General features: G+C 41.7%; 1 protein-coding gene across 1 annotated transcript; it reads right to left on the reverse strand.

Annotated features, from left to right (window-relative positions):
- Positions 1 to 14,611: 14,611 nt before the first annotated feature.
- On the reverse strand, positions 14,612 to 15,241 carry LOC110452033 (cadmium metallothionein-like). The gene has a single exon (XM_021500295.1). The coding sequence runs from the start codon at positions 15,239 to 15,241 to the stop codon at positions 14,612 to 14,614; it is 630 nt and encodes a 209-aa protein (XP_021355970.1).
- Positions 15,242 to 17,286: the final 2,045 nt, after the last annotated feature.

Consider the following 17,286-nt stretch of genomic DNA (forward strand, 5'->3'; position numbering starts at 1 on the left):
TACAGCATCAGTATGGGTATGTACAGCATCAGTACGATCAGTACGGGTATTTAAAGTATCAGTACGGGTATGTACAGTATCAGTACGGGTATGTACAGCATCAGTATGGGTATGTACAGCATCAGTACGATCAGTACGGGTATGTAAAGTATCAGTACGGGTATGTACAGCAGCAGTACGTGTATGTAAAGCATCAATACGGGTATGTACAGTATCAGTACGGGTATGCAGAGCATCAGTACGGGTATGTTCAGCATCAGTACGGGTATGTACAGTATCAGTACGGATATGTACAGCATCAGTACGGGTATTTACAGCATCAATATGTGTATGTACAGCATTAGTACGATCAGTACGGTTATGTACAGTAACAGTTCCGGTATGTAGAGCGTCAGTACGGGTATGTACAGTATCAGTTCGGGTATGTACAGCATCAGTACGGGATGTACATCATCAGTGCCGGTATGTACAGCATAAGTACGGGTATGTACAGCATCAGTACTGGTAAGTACAGCATCAGTATGGGTATGTACAGCATCAGTACGATCAGTACGGGTATGTACAGTATCAGTACGGGTATGTACAGCATAAGTACGGGTATGTACAGCATCAGTACGGGTATGTACAGCATCAGTACGGGTATGAACAGCATCACTACGGGTATGTAAAGTATCAAAACGGGTATGTACAGTATCAGTACGGGTATGTACAGCATCAGTGCGGGTATGTACAGCATCAGTACGGGTATGTACAGTATCAGTACGATCAGTACGGGTATGTACAGTAGCAGTACGATCAGTACGGGTAAGTACACTATCAGTACGGGTATGTACAGTCTCAGTACGGGTATGTACAGCATCAGTACGGGTATGTACAGCATCAGTACGATCAGCACGGGTATGTACAGCATCAGTACGGGTATGTACAGCAGCAGTACGGGTATGAACAGCATCACTACGGGTATGTAAAGTATCAAAACGGGTATGTACAGTATCAGTACGGGTATGTACAGTATCAGTGCGATCAGTACGGTTATGTACAGTAACAGTACGGGTATGTAAAGTATCAGAATGGGTATGGACAGCATCAGTACGGGTATGTACTCCATCAGTATGGGTATGTAGAGCATCAGTACGATCAGTTCGGGTATGTAGAGTAACAGTACGGGTATGTAGAGCATCAGTACGGGTATGTACAGTATCAGTCCGGGTATGTACAGCATCAGTACGAGTATGTACAGCATCAGTTCGGGTATGTACAGTATCTGTACGGGTGTGTACTGCATCAGTACGTGTATGTACAGCATCAGTATGGGTATGTACAGCATCAGTACGATCAGTTCCGGTATGTACAGTAACAGTACGGGTATGTAGAGCATCAGTACGGGTATGTACAGTATCAGTACGGGTATGTACAGCATCAGTAAGGGTATGTACAGCATCAGTGCGGGTATGTACAGCATAAGTACGGGTATGTACAATATCTGTACGGGTATGTACAGTATCAGTACGGGTATGTACAGTATCAGTACGGGTATGTACAGTATCAGTACGGGTATGTACATCATCAGTACGATCAGTACGGGTATGTACAGCATCAGTACGGGTATGTACAGTAGCAGTACGGGTATGTTCAACATCAGTACGGGTATATACAGCATCAGTATGGGTATGTACAGTAGCAGTACGGGTACGGACAGCATCAGTACAGGTATGTACAGTAGCGGTACGGGTAAGTACATCATCAGTACGGGGTATGTAGAGTATCAGTACGGGTAAATACAACATCAGTACGGGTATGAACAGTATCAGTTCGGGTACGTACAGCATCAGTACGGGTATTACAGAATCAGTACGGGTACATACAGCATCAGTACGAGTATGTACATTATAAGTACGGGTACGTACAGCATCAGTACGGGTATGTACATTATCAGTACGGGTACGTACAGCATCAGTACCGGTATGTATATTATCAATACGGGTACGTACAGCATCAGTACGAGTTTGTACATTATCAGTACGGGTATGTCAGCATCAGTACGGGTATGTACAGCATCAGTACGGGTATGCACAGTCTCAGTACGGGTATGTACAGTATCAGTACGGGTATGTACAACACCAGTACAGATATGTACAGCATCAGTTCGGATATGTACAGCATCAGTACGGATATGTACAGCATCAATGCGGGTATGTACAGCATCAGTACGGGGTATGTAGAGTATCAGTACGGGTAAATACAGCATCAGTACGGGTATGAGTACGGGTATGTACAGCATCAGTGCGGGTATGTACAGCATAAGTACGGGTATGTACAGCATCAGTACGGGTAAGTACAGTATCAGTACGGGTATGAACAACATCAGTACGGATATGTACAGCATCAGTACGGATATGTAAAGCATCAGTACGGATATGTACAGCATCAATACGGGTATGTACAGCATCAGTACGGGTAAATACAGCATCAGTACTGGTATGTACAGTATCAGTACGGGTATGTACAGCATCGGGTATGTACAGCAGCAGTACGAGTATGTATGGCATCAGGACGGGTATGTACAGTATCAGTACGGGTATGTGTACAGCATCAGTACGATCAGTACGGGTATGTACAGTAACAGTACGGGTATATAAAGCATCATTACGGGTATAACAGTATCAGTACGGATATGTACAGCATCAGTGCGGGTATGTACAGCACCAGAAGGGGTATGTACAGCATCAGTACGATCAGTACTGGTATGTACAGTATCAGTACGGGTATGTACAGTATCTGTAGGATCAGTACGGGTATGTAAAATATCAGTACGGGTATGTACAGCATCAGTACGGGCAAGTACAGTATCAGTACGGGTATGAACAACATCAGTACGGATATGTACAGCATCAGTGCGGGTATGTACAGCATAAGTACGGGTATGTACAGCATCAGTACGGGCAAGTACAGTATCAGTACGGGTATGAACAACATCAGTACGGATATGTACAGCATCAGTGCGGGTATGTACAGCATAAGTACGGGTATGTACAGCATCAGTACGGGTAAATAAAGCATCAGTACTGGTATGTACAGTATCAGTACGGGTATGTACGGGATCAGTATGGGTATGTACAGCATCAGTACGATCAGTACGGGTATGTACAGCAGCAGTACGAGTATGTATGGCATCAGTACGGGTATGTACAGTATCAGTACGGGTATGTACAGCATCAGTACGGGTATGTACAGTATCATTACTGGTATGTACAGCATCAGTACGGGTATTTACAGCATCAGTATTGGTATGTACAGCATCAGTACGATCAGTACGGGTATGTACAGTATCTGTACGGGTATGTAAAATATCAGTACGGGTATGTGAAGTATCAGTACGGGTGTGTACAGCATCAGTACCCGTATGTACAGCATCAATCAGTACGGGTATGTACACAGTATCAGGACGGGTATGGACAGCATCAGCATGGGTATGTACAGCATAAGAACGGGTATGTACAATATCTGTACGGGTATGTACTGATACTGTACATTCCCGTACTGATCGTACTAATGCTGTATATACCCGTACTGATGTACTGATGCTGTCCATCCCCGTACTGATGCTCTGCATACCCGTACTGTTCCTGTGCATACCCGAACTGATACTGTTCATACCCGTACTGATTGATGCTGTACATATACTGTTCATACCCGTACTGATGTTACCCGTACTGATACGGTACATACCCGTACTCATACCCGTACTGATGATGCTGTACCTACGCGTGCTGATCGCACTGATGCTGTACATAACCGTACTGATGCTGTATATATCCGTACCGATGCTGTACATTCCTGTACTTATGCTGTACATACCCGCACTGCTGCTGTACATACCACTACTGGTGCTGTACATACCCGAACGGATACTGGACATACCCGTAGTGATACTGTACATACCGTACTGATGCTGTTCATATCCGTACTGCTACTGTTATACCCGTAGTGATGCTTTACATACCCGTAATGATACTCTACATAGCCCGTACTGATGCTGTTCATACCCGTGCTGATGCTGTACATACCAGTACGGGTATGTACAGCATCAGTATGGGTATGTACAGCATCGGTACGATCAGTTCGGGTATGTACAGGAACAGTACGGGTATGTAGAGCATCAGTACGGGATTGTACAGTATCAGTACGGGTATGTAAAGTATCAGTACGGGTATGGACAGCATCAGTATGGGTATGTACAGCATCAGTACGACCAGTTCCGTTATGTACAGTAACAGTACGGGTATGTACAGCAGCAGTACGGGTATGAACAGTATCAGTACGGGTATGAACAGAATCAGTACTGGTATGTACAGCATCAGTGCGGGTATGTACAGCATAAGTACGGGTATGTACAATATCAGTACGGGTATGTACAGCATCAGTAAGGGTATGTACAGCATCAGTGCGGGTATGTACAGCATAAGAACGGGTATGTACAATATCAGTACGGGGATGTAGTATGTACATTATAAGTACGGGTACGTACAGCATCAGTACGGGTATGTACATTATCTGTACGGGTATGTACTGCATCAGTACGGGTATGTACAGCATCAGTCCTGGTATGTACAGCATCAGTGCGGGTATGTACAGCATAAGAACGGGTATGTACAATATCAGTACGGGTATGTAGTATGTACATTATAAGTACGGGTACGTACAGCATCAGTACGGGTATGTACATTATCTGTACGGGTATGTACTGCATCAGTACGGGTATGTACAGCATCAGTTCGATGAGCACGGGTAGGTACAGCATCAGTACGGGTATGTACAGCAGCAGTACGGGTATGAACAGTATCAGTACGGGTATGTACAGCATCAGTACGGGCATGTACAGCATCAGTACGGGTATGTACAGCATCAGTACGATCAGTACGGGTTTGTACAGCATCAGTAAGGGTATGTCCAGTAGCAGTACCGGTATGTACAGCATCAGTACGGGTATGTACAGCATCAGTACGTACGGGTATGTACAGCATCAGTACGATCAGTACGGGTTTGTACAGTAGCAGTACGGGTATGTACAGCATCAGTACGGGTATGAACAGCATCAGTACGGTTATGTACAGCATCAGTACGGGTATGTACAGAATCAGTACGAGTATGTACAGCATCAGTACGGTTTGTACAGCATCAGCACGGGTATGTACAGAATCAGTACGGGTATGTACAGTACCAGTACGGGTATGTACAGCATCAGTACGGGTATGTACCGAATCAGTACGAGTATGTACAGTATCAGTACGGATATGTACAGCATCAGTGCGGGTATGTACTGCAGCAGTGCGGGTATGAACAGCATCACTACGGGTATGTAAAGCATCAAAACGGGTATGTACAGTATCAGTCCGGGTATGTACAGCATCAGTAAGATCAGTACGGATATGTACAGCATCAGTGCGGGTATGTACTGCAGCAGTGCGGGTATGAACAGCATCACTACGGGTATGTAAAGTATCAAAACGGGTATGTACAGTATCAGTTCGGGTATGTACAGCATCAGTGTGGGTATGTACAGCATAAGTACGATCAGTACGGGTATGTACAGGACAGCATCAGTATGGGTATGTACATCATCGGTACGATCAGTTCGGGTATGTACAGTAACAGTACGGGTATGTACAGCAGCAGTACGTACGGGTATGGACAGCATCAGTATGGGTATGTACAGTATCAGTACAGGTATGTACAGTATCAGTACGCGTATGTACAGCATCAGTACGAGTATGTACATTATAAGTACGGGTACGTACAGCATCGGTACGGATATATATAGCATCAGTACGGGAATGTACAGTAGCAGTACGGGTATGAACAGCATCACTACGGGTATGTAAAGCATCAAAACGGGTATGTACAGTATCAGTCCGGGTATGTACAGTATCACTACGGGTATGTACAGTATCCGTTCGGGTATGTACAGTATAAGTACGGGTATGTACAGTATCTGTACGATCAGTACGGGTATGTACACGTACTGATACTGTACATACCCGGACTGATACTGTACATACCATACCCGTACTGATACTGTAGATACCCGTACTGATTCTGTACATACCTGTACTGATGCTGTACATCCCCGTACTGATGCTGTACATAACCGTACTGATGCTGGACATACCCGTACGTACTGATGTTGTACATACCCGTACGTACTGTTGCTGTACATACCGGTACTGATACTTTACATACCCGTAGTGATGCTGTTCATACCCGTACTGATACTGTAGATACCCGTACTGATGCTGTACGTACCCGAACTGATACTGTTCATACCCGTACTGATGTTGTATTTACCCGTACTGATACTCTACATACCCCGTACTGATGCTGTACATACTCGTACGTACTGATGCTGTACATCCCCTTACTGATGCTGTACATACCCGCACTGATGCTGTACGTACCCGTACGTACTGATGCTGTTCATACCCGTACGTACTGATGCCGTACATACCGGTACTGATGCTGCACATACCCGTACTGATACTGTACTTACCCGTACTGATACTGTACAATCCCGTACTGATGCTCTACATACCGGTACTGATGCTGCACATACCCGTACTGCTACTGTGCAAACCCGTAATGATCATACTCATGCTGTACATACCCGTACGTGCTGATGCTGTACATACCGGTACCGATGCTGTACATACCCGTACGCACTGATGCTGTACATACCCGAACTGATGCTGTACATACTCGTACTGATGCTGTATGTACCCGTTCTGATTCTGTAATACCCGTACTGATGCTGTACTTACACTGATGCTGTACATACCCGTTCGTACTGATGCTGTACATACGCGTACTGATACTGTACATACCAGTACTGAATACCCGTACGTACTGATGCTATACATACCCGTACTGATACTGAACATGCTAGAACTGATCGTACTGATGCTGTACATACCCGGACGGAGACTGTCCATACCCGTACTGATGCTGTATATACCCGTACGTACTGATGTTGTACATACCGGTACTGATGCTGCACATACCCGTACGTACTGATGCTGGACATACCGGTACTGATGCTGTAAATACCCGTACTGACACTGTACATACCCGTACTGCTGCTGTACATACCCGAACTGATACTGTACATACCCGTGCTGATGCTGTACATACCCGTATTGATACTATACGTACCCGTACTGATGCTGTACATAACCTTACTGATGCTGTTCATACCCGTACTGATACTGTAGATACCCGTACTGATTCTGTACATAACCGTACTGATGCTGGACATACCCGTACGTACTGATGCCGTACATACCGGTACTGCTACTGTACATGCCCGTAATGATCGTACTGATGCTGTACATGCCCATACTGATGCTGTACTTACCCGTACGTACTGATGCTGTCCATACCCGTACGTACTGATGCCGTACATACCGGTACTGATGCTGCACATACCCGTACTGATACTGTCCATACCCGTACTGATGCTGTACTTACACTGATGCTGTACATACCCGAACTGATGCTGTAAATACCCGTACTGACACTGTACATACCCGTACTGATTGTACTGATGCTGCACATTCAGTACGGGTATGTACAGTAACAGTACGGGTATGTACAGCAGCAGTACCGGTATGTACAGCATCGGTACGATCAGTTCGGGTATGTACAGTAACAGTACGGGTATGTAAAGTATCAGTACGGGTATGGACAGCATCAGTATGATCATTATGGGTTTGTACAGTAGCAGTACGGCTATGTACAGCATCAGTATGATCGGTATGTACAGTATCAGTACGTGTACATACCCGTACTGATCGTACTGATGCTATACATACCGGTACTGATGCTGCACATACCCGTACTGCTACTGTGCAAACCCGTAATGATCATACTGTTGCTGTACATACCCGTACGTAGTGATGCTGTACATACCGGTACGTACTGATGCTGTACATGCCCGAACTGATGCTGTAAATACCCGTACTGATGCTGTACCTACCCGTACTGATGCTGTAAACACCCGTACTGAGGCTGTACATAACCGTACTGATGCTGGACATACCGGTACTGATGCTGTACATACCCATACGTACTGATGCTGTACATAACCGTACTGCCCGTACTGATGCTGTACATCCCGTTACTGATTCTGTACATACCCGTACTGATAATGTACATACCCGCACTGATGCTGTACATATCCGTACTGATACTGTTATACCCGTAATGATGCTTTACATACCCGTACGTACTGATTCTGTACATACCTGTACTGATGCTGTACATCCCCGTACTGCTACTGTACAAACCTGTAATGATCATACTGATGCTGAACATACCCGTACTGATGCTCTGCATACCCGTACTGATACTGTAGATACCCGTACTGATGCTGTACGGGTATGTAGTATGTACAGTATCAGTACGGATATGTACAGCATCAGTGCGGGAATGTACAGCATAAGTACGGGAATGTACAATATCTGTACGGGTATGTACAGTATCAGTTCGGGTATGTACAGCATCAGTACGTGTATGTACAGTATCAGTACGGGGATGTACAGCATCAGTATGATCGGTATGTACAGTATCAGTACGCGTATGTACAGCATCAGTACGAACGGGTATGTACAGCATCAGTAAGGGTATGTACAGCATCAGTACGTACGGGTATGTACAGCATCAGTACCGGTATGTACAGCATCAGTACGTACGGGTATGTACAGCATCAGTATGATCATTACGGGTTTGTACAGTAGCAGTACGGGTATGTACAGCATCAGTACGGGTATGTACAGCATCAGTACGGTTATGTACAGCATCAGTACGGGTGTGTACAGCATCAGTACGGGTATGTACAGCATCAGTACGGGTATGTACAGCATCAGTACGGGTTGTACAGCATCAGCACGGGTATGTACAGAATCAGTATGGGTATGTACTGCATCACTACGATCAGTACGGGTATGTACAGTAACAGTACGGGTAGGCATTTTACGTTGGGAATCGATATGTTTAGCTTTATATTTAATTTAAAATTGTTATATTGTAAAATGTCGATGTGGAATTCAACACTAGTTGAGTGCATATTCGTAAGAGATTTGTAATGGAGTTGGGAGTTGGTGGTGGTGGTGGTGGTGGTTGGGTGGGGGTGGGGGTGNGGGGGGGATATAGTAACACATTCGCACTTGTTTCAAAACTGCAGGAATGATATTACAAAGACCGTTTTACCTAAAGTATTTAATTATAATCGTTGTGCAATATTTTTGATAAGCACATTTTGCAAGCACAAAAGTGCAAACGCTGATTTTCCAATGTCACTTTATCCTGGTACAATGTTTAGGCAAAACGACGTCTGGTTTCATGGTGCCAATGTCACCATTAAAATTACTAGATAATCTGAACGGATTTTTATAAAATTTCAAACAATATAGGTAATGTTCAGAATAATATTACGAATCTGTATTATAAATCTTTGTCTTTCTAGAAAATGATTCGTGGAATAAATCCCAGTGAATTAATACCGATGCATATATGAAGTTATTAGAAGAAATGTTGACAATGTGTGAGAGATATGCTCCTAGATACCCTGTTGTGTAGGAGAGGGGGATCATATAGTTTGCGATGTCTTGTTTGTGTAAACAATGATCCCAACAATACCATTGTAAGAGTGCTTGACCTTTGATCTACGAACTTAGTTTTCTTCAGTTTCTTTGCGTATGAACTAGATTTCATATCGGGGAAAACACCCTTTTCGACAACAAACGTGCATTTAAAATGCGCTAGACGTTAGCGCGTGCATGTCGCATGCTTCAGAAGATACGCCATGTTGAAAATCTGAACGTAAAAGCAAGAGGCGCGTTTGACAAGGTACATTTCGATGCCTACCGAGTATCTTTGATGTTGTAGAGCGGACCTCGGCGAACTGTGGAAGTAGCTCACTGCGTGTTCTTCAGGCGTGGAATGTGAAGAAATCAATCTTTCCCTACATCTGGTTTTAGTCTTTGGTAAATCAGACACACACATCACTATTGGAGAACTATAAAAAAATTCGAATACGATTAAGATATTATGTCATTAATGATGTATTTTGTCTGTTTCCCGTGCGTACTATTACTAGTATAAGTTTTTTTTTCACTTTGAACGTTTTTTATCACGTGAGATAAAAAATAAATTTCTCATTTAGGAAATTATGATTGATGTTTAAAGCACATGTGTATGATGTCCCGTTACATATCCCAGGGTAGGCCTAATTTGTGACATACCGAGTGAGTGATTGGTTTATCATCCTCCGCGCACACCCAGCAGGTGCGGCAAAACAAAGCGCGCTTTATCACACAAGTCGTCAGAAATAGTTTGTGGTTGGTCTAGAATGTACACGTCTATATATCGGATGGCAGATCAATGCTTCTATTTCGATATACAATTTCACGAGATTCCAGATTGTCTGCCTCACAAACAAGAAGGATGTGAGTTGTATACTTCTGTCTCAGAAAACGGTGGAATGCCTAAACATTCTCGTGTCACCACTGAAGTCTGACGAACAACCTAAGTAGATATATACCCGACCCCTCGACCTGTTAGGACGTAAGTCAAATTGACGTTTATACTTCTCTTATCACACTGTTTAAAAACTGACATAACTTCATCGACTCGATATGATTTGACATGCGCATGACACATCAACGTTTCCATTATACACAAGATATAAAAAAAAACCCACCGCTTGTCCATTTAGAAAGTAGGATCAAAAATCACTTTCATAACGATATGTTCGTAATAATTTGTTTATTATTTTGACTCCATTTATTACATAACATGATATTACAAGATAGCTAATTTATAGTTCCTTGAGACGTTTGGGGAAATTAACATGACAAATTGGATCTGTCGCTCCAATTTATTCTCTATAAGTTCTTTCCTGGATTTAACGCTCTCCTTTCTGCGGTGTCCCATCAGGTTATGATTTATTTTCGACATAAGTAACTCCCGTTAACTCTTTGTCAGAATTGAGTGAATGAATGGAGTTAGATATTGCTGTTCAGTTTATGAAATTTAATTGAGTGTGAGACTTTAAACTAACAGTTTAAAGGCCAGATCATCAACAAAAGCAGTCGTCATATATAACTCCAACAAGCAAAATATACACCCCTAGCCAGAGCAAATAATAAAACATGTAAATTGCAACCAGATCAAACTATGTCAATCGGTAGTAACCAATTCCTTATAATGTGTTGAATTATCAAGATACATTCAGATGAGTTGATGATAGTCACGAGTGACAAGGTGAGTGCAGCCAATCAACGGTCACGAACAGAGAACCTGAACTCAAGTACTTTCAGTATGTATTAGTCTATTAGTAAGTAACACTTACGAAAGAAATGTGGTTCTCTTTCATTGACATGTCTAAACGTAATGCATTGCCGAAGAGACGTATCATTTGAAGCGCTGAGTGAAAAAGTATGATTTAAAAGCCACTGTATTTCATACTGGCCGGACAATTGTAAAATAGCGTGAATTCCTTATGTCTATAGTTTAGCTGTATCACGGTATTTCAACAAAGCAATCATACTGTATGTGTTAACTCAACAATATAACGGCCCTTGACTGATGTCAACTAGTGATTTTCCAACGTTCACTGCTTAAAGTATGTGACAATATATGACGTCACACGCACAGGAAGTCAAATCCCGTGGAACTCATAGTGCTGTGGCAAGTACACATATAAACAGATTGGGGATATGTTGACGTAAAGAAACAACGTACTGGTAACAAATAATAGCGCAAAGAGAGAAACATGTTTTCACTTAGTTGGCAAGCGAAGAACTCAATGTATTTTTAACGACGCCTTTTCTGTCCCTGGCAGATGCACGACTTCCCATCTGCTTTCCTTTTGTTCAACACAGTCATTACTACATATACAAAGGAGGATTTCGAATACATGGGCCAATATATCACAAAGGGTTATTACTACTCCATGTTTAACTCGACTACTCCATGTTTAGCCTTCCCGCCACATTCCATGTCGCGTGTCATTACCAGATTCTGTGTATATACGGCACAACCCTCAAATCTAGGTCGAACGAATGCTTGAAACGAACTTGTCAGAAAGCAATCGATTTTTGAAGACTTTTTTCGCCATATCACACTTTGTCCATTTCAATTGTCTTTAGAGAAGAGCAATTTTCCTTCTCGTCTGCTCAATTAGGCTTCCAAACACACCGTTAGAATGATCTATCCCCGAAACTCTTGTCACTTCGAGGACGGGATCTCATAGCACTCCATCTCCGCCGATAATGTGTACCATTAAGGAGGAGCTTTGGGTCGACGTTACGTAACAGGCAGTGACACAGTACGGGGAGTGTTTCGTACCACATCAGACTTTGATCTCAAAATGAGGACGTTTTATACACTCACCAGCGGAACACTCTTCAACGCGCATTATGTCAATAGCATTGAGTGCTCGGGCTTTCGTTTTAACCCGTCTTTACAGTAAAGCAGAAAACGAGAATTACTGATTTTGTGTCTGAAGCCATCCATCAAGGATGCAGACTCCTAATACCTAGTAACAGAGAGCAGGTGCGAACGAGTCGGTCTGTAGTGGTATGTGATATCATTATAAAGACATGTAGGGTATTGCTCGACTAGCGCGGCTGTTACATGGTAGTATTAGAGACGTACTGGAGGCGCGAGATATCGAACATCTGAGAGCTGAGCACTTAATGTAACGAGTGTGTGCCATTGATGATAATACGGTATCCAGCTCTCCAACAAAAGTCCCATATTAGTGTAAGGAGGCCGGCTATACCTCAGTATCGACAGTATTATTGCTGGAGATTAAGGATATCTGGGTATCATGTAATAATGCTATTTACGTTTAATTCCACCCTCTTTAGATTTCATAAGCTGATATGTTTGCTCTTAAGTTACAATTGTAGGTTAATGTCATGTAACCTTTGATATTTTATGTTCACAACAGGGAAAATACCGCATCATTTTACACTCATTAAAATAAATATTACCCAGGATAACATGCAAAAATATCAAAGAAATATGAGAAGATTTCATACAAATAAAGAAAGAGCAATGGACAAAAAAGTCTTTTATAAACTCTGCTTTGGCGGATTTCTTCATTATCATGATACTCGACGTTTAATTTGTAAATATCACTACCATTTAATATTTCTTAATGTGAAGTTATATTTCGTTTATTTAGCAGCATTGTTTGTAAAGTCCACGCCAATGGCCATGATGAAATATAACGAAGATGAAATTTTAAGAATAAAAAATAACAATATGCAATCATAATTATTTATTTACTTGTATTATATCAGGATTTCCGTGATATGCTTCGATGGCTGAAAAACACAACGGAAGGTTTTTAAAGATTCGGGTTGATGAAGACTATATGTAAGTTTTATGGGCGTCATCGTGAAATCGTTGGGAATTTCCTTATGGCGGTGTTAAAGGTCGGTAATGTTTTTATCATGTTCATTTGTGTGCCTTATATCACTCGGTTATCACTTTGAAGACCAGAATTTGACTTATATTTACATGGTGGGTGTTGTCGATGAAGCAAAATACGCTTACCCTTCCAGAACACCTGGTCTTATTCTCCTTATACTTTTACAATGTATCCATGCATTTTTTCTTCCTCTGTTCTCATTCGGTTTTGAGTTTGAACTTTATTTTTGTTAACAATTCTGTACATTTTGTTGTTGTTTTTGTGTTTTTGCTTATCATTATAGCAATTCGTGATATTCAACGGGAACATGTGGTAATTGTAAACCATGTTCCCTAATATAACAACACTGTGACCTTTAACCTTCTGCCATTGTAAACCTGATTAAACATTCTTTCCTACAGGAAAACAGCAAGTATATCGTGGTAATTTTCATTAACTTCACGAGCAGGCATTTATGGGGGAATGACTCGTAATAAATATAATTATTACATCGTCAGACTCTCGTCAGTATACTGTACCTCACAACCCCGTCACTCGCCTGTCAGTGTGTAGGATCTCAGACAGCTCACAGTCCAACAGACATATACCATAACATCTATATAACGGTATCTAGGGCAATACTTTGTGATATAATAATAAATTCTGGTCTAATTGATGGTAAGAACCTGCCACACCTAGGTCGATATTACCAGAAGATTATTGTCATGACAGCAATAAATGAGTTACAATGTACAACAGTTATGATAGCAGTTGCCTTAGGGATGCAACGAGCTGTAAACATATCGTAAGATTAGAAATTTTCTTGCCCAAGATTGATACAGTGTTAGACCACGTAGTTACAATATCGGTCGTGATGACGTTCTGAGACTGGTCTGTCAGTTCAAAGTCTCACGTGCCAATATATGTGTATGAAGCACTCAGCCTATACTGGTTACGTTATAACACATTGCATATAGACACGCATTCACGTCAAACAACACACCACGAGGGTTACATTCAAAAACCAAATTACATCAACAACCGCCTATTATTTGTTTACTTTATCAGAGAATACATTCCTTCACAAAACACACGGGTAAAAACTCGTTACCGTCATTTACACGAATCCTCTAACGTTCATCCCTGGAAAAAAATGTCACTGTTCTTCACATTAGTCATGTCAACGTCTTCACACAAAACACGGCACCGTTCCACACAACACTCGTCATCGTTCTTCATACAAAACACGTCAATGTTCTTCATATAAAACACGTCACCATTCTTTGTACAAAACATGTCACTGTTCTTTGTACATAACACGTCACCGTTCTTTCCACAAAACACGTCACCGTTCTTTGTACAAAACACGTCACCGTTCTTCATACAACACTCGTCACCGTTCTTCATACAACACTCGTCACCGTTCTTCATACAACACTCGTCACCGTTCTTCATACAACACTCGTCACCGTTCTTCATACAACACTCGTCACCGTTCTTCATACAACACTCGTCACCGTTCTTCATACAACACTCGTCACCGTTCTTCATACAACACTCGTCACCGTTCTTCATACAACACTCGTCACCGTTCTTCATACAACACTCGTCACCGTTCTTCATACAACACTCGTCACCGTTCTTCATACAACACTCGTCACCGTTCTTCATACAACACTCGTCACCGTTCTTCATACAACACTCGTCACCGTTCTTCATACAACACTCGTCACCGTTCTTCATACAACACTCGTCACCGTTCTTCATACAAAACACGTCAACGTTCAACACAAAACTCTTCACCGTTCTTTGTACAAAACACGTCCCCGTTCTTTGTACAAAACATGTCACCATTCATTGTACAAAACACAAAACCGTTCTTCATGCAAAACACGACAACGTTCCACACAAAACACGTCACCGTTCATACAAAACACGTCACCGTTCTTTGTACAAAACACTACAACGTTCACACAAAAACACGTCACCATTATTTGTACAAAACACGTAACCATTCTTCATGCAAAACACAACACCGTTCTTCATACAAAAATATCACAATTTCCCACGCAAATGCCTTTTCCTTTTCAGCCACCAAAACCCATTATCGTTCTTCACGCGAAACTCTACAATGAGCTTCACAAACACTGTTGAATATAACGGGCTTATTACCAATTTTAAAAGTACACAAATTCCTTAGTGTTACATCGAATTCCTTTCTGGTTTTACTGCTCTTCGAGGAGTATTTCGCTTCTTTCTCGCGTAAGTACGATATAAGCAGGCGTACATATAACCCCAAAACGTTAAGCGGAGTTTGTTCTTTGCTGAACTGGTGTGGTGATGTGACTGTACTTTAGTAGAAGACTGTGACGTATATTTTAGTTTACGGCGCATGTGACTGATCAAGTTGGCTAGACTTTACTTTTGTAGAATTCTGTGACGTATTGTTGTAGAACAACAGACTGACGTGAAACTGAACAAATATCTTGGGAGATCAGACTGCTGTCTGCATGTTGGCGACGTTTTCGGTACACGATAATGGTAGTAGCATAAATAGTGATATTGTATTAGCATAACTGGTAAATATAATCTTCATTCATTTTACCTATTTACCACCTTTAAACCTTATTGGAGGTTAGGCATGGTCTGAATTGATGGTGAAATCACCAAAGCGTGCGATTTACAATGATATTCTAAGGGAGATAGTATGACTGACTGCCCGTTTATTTCTATAATCAGAAAGTGTGTCCGCCTCCTGCTATTTTTTGTTCCTGAATGGAAGTCTGTGACACACCCGGAATGATAGCATGTAACATACCCGGATTCTCACACTTTTTTCGATAAACACACCAGAAGTGTTGACTTAGTACACATGACCTTTGGAAATGCTGTTGAGAGATATCCGTCAAAGTGATTGATGATCATTTATTTTTTCCAGACACTTGTTGGCAGTAAACCATAATTCTTCAACATAATACAATTTTCTCTGCAGTTAGAACAAACTAAATGGCCTTTACATGAGTTATGGTTTTAGGTAGGGCGCGTGTCAGTTTGACCTCGATCAGTCGCGACAACTCTTGCATGTAAATATTACCAGCCTTTATTTTGGTATGTCAGTCGTCTTTATCTTGAACTTTCTAATGCATGTTCTTTTATTTTGCAGATTTGTTTTTTTAATGAAGTGGAAGAGTATTTTAACCGACTATAGATAATGTCAAAAGGATTAACTGTGCACCTCTTTTAGCCGATCTGTTGTTTGTATTCTGTGAAGCTAAAATGACTCGAGCGATGTTAAAGAAAGTAGATACTTTACTGAAAATAGTAAGAACTTTGAAACTTCTTCCTCTAAGATATCCTCTGTTGTTTTAAAAAACAAGTGAATACCGAAATGCAATCCTAACCGTGCTTCGAACTCAACGTCGATGAAACTATGACAGAATTTAATCAGACGAAAGAATAACATGGAAACTATAAATAGTACAGAGAGAATAAGACCAAGAGTTCCGGAAAAGGTAAAGCGCAATATGCTTCATCGGCAACACCCGACTGTTTCATCTAGATCAAATTAAAGTAATTACACATTGTCGAAGAGCGAAATGTACACTAATTAGCATAGTTAAAACCTTCGATGTTCATGACGCAAAAGGAAATAAAACATATTTACCAATTTTGTCATGATGTCTACCATAACACTTGCCTTTATTCTACATCAACATGCATTCCCTGAAACCCTGTGCTGTACGTTTTTCCGTAAGCATTTGGCGCCTGAATTGTAATATGCTCTGTATGACCAGGGATATTGTATCAACTGC

The sequence above is a fragment of the Mizuhopecten yessoensis genome, unplaced genomic scaffold (assembly GCF_002113885.1).
Source record: "Mizuhopecten yessoensis strain PY_sf001 unplaced genomic scaffold, ASM211388v2 scaffold6363, whole genome shotgun sequence".
In the NCBI taxonomy this organism is placed as follows: domain Eukaryota; kingdom Metazoa; phylum Mollusca; class Bivalvia; order Pectinida; family Pectinidae; genus Mizuhopecten; species Mizuhopecten yessoensis.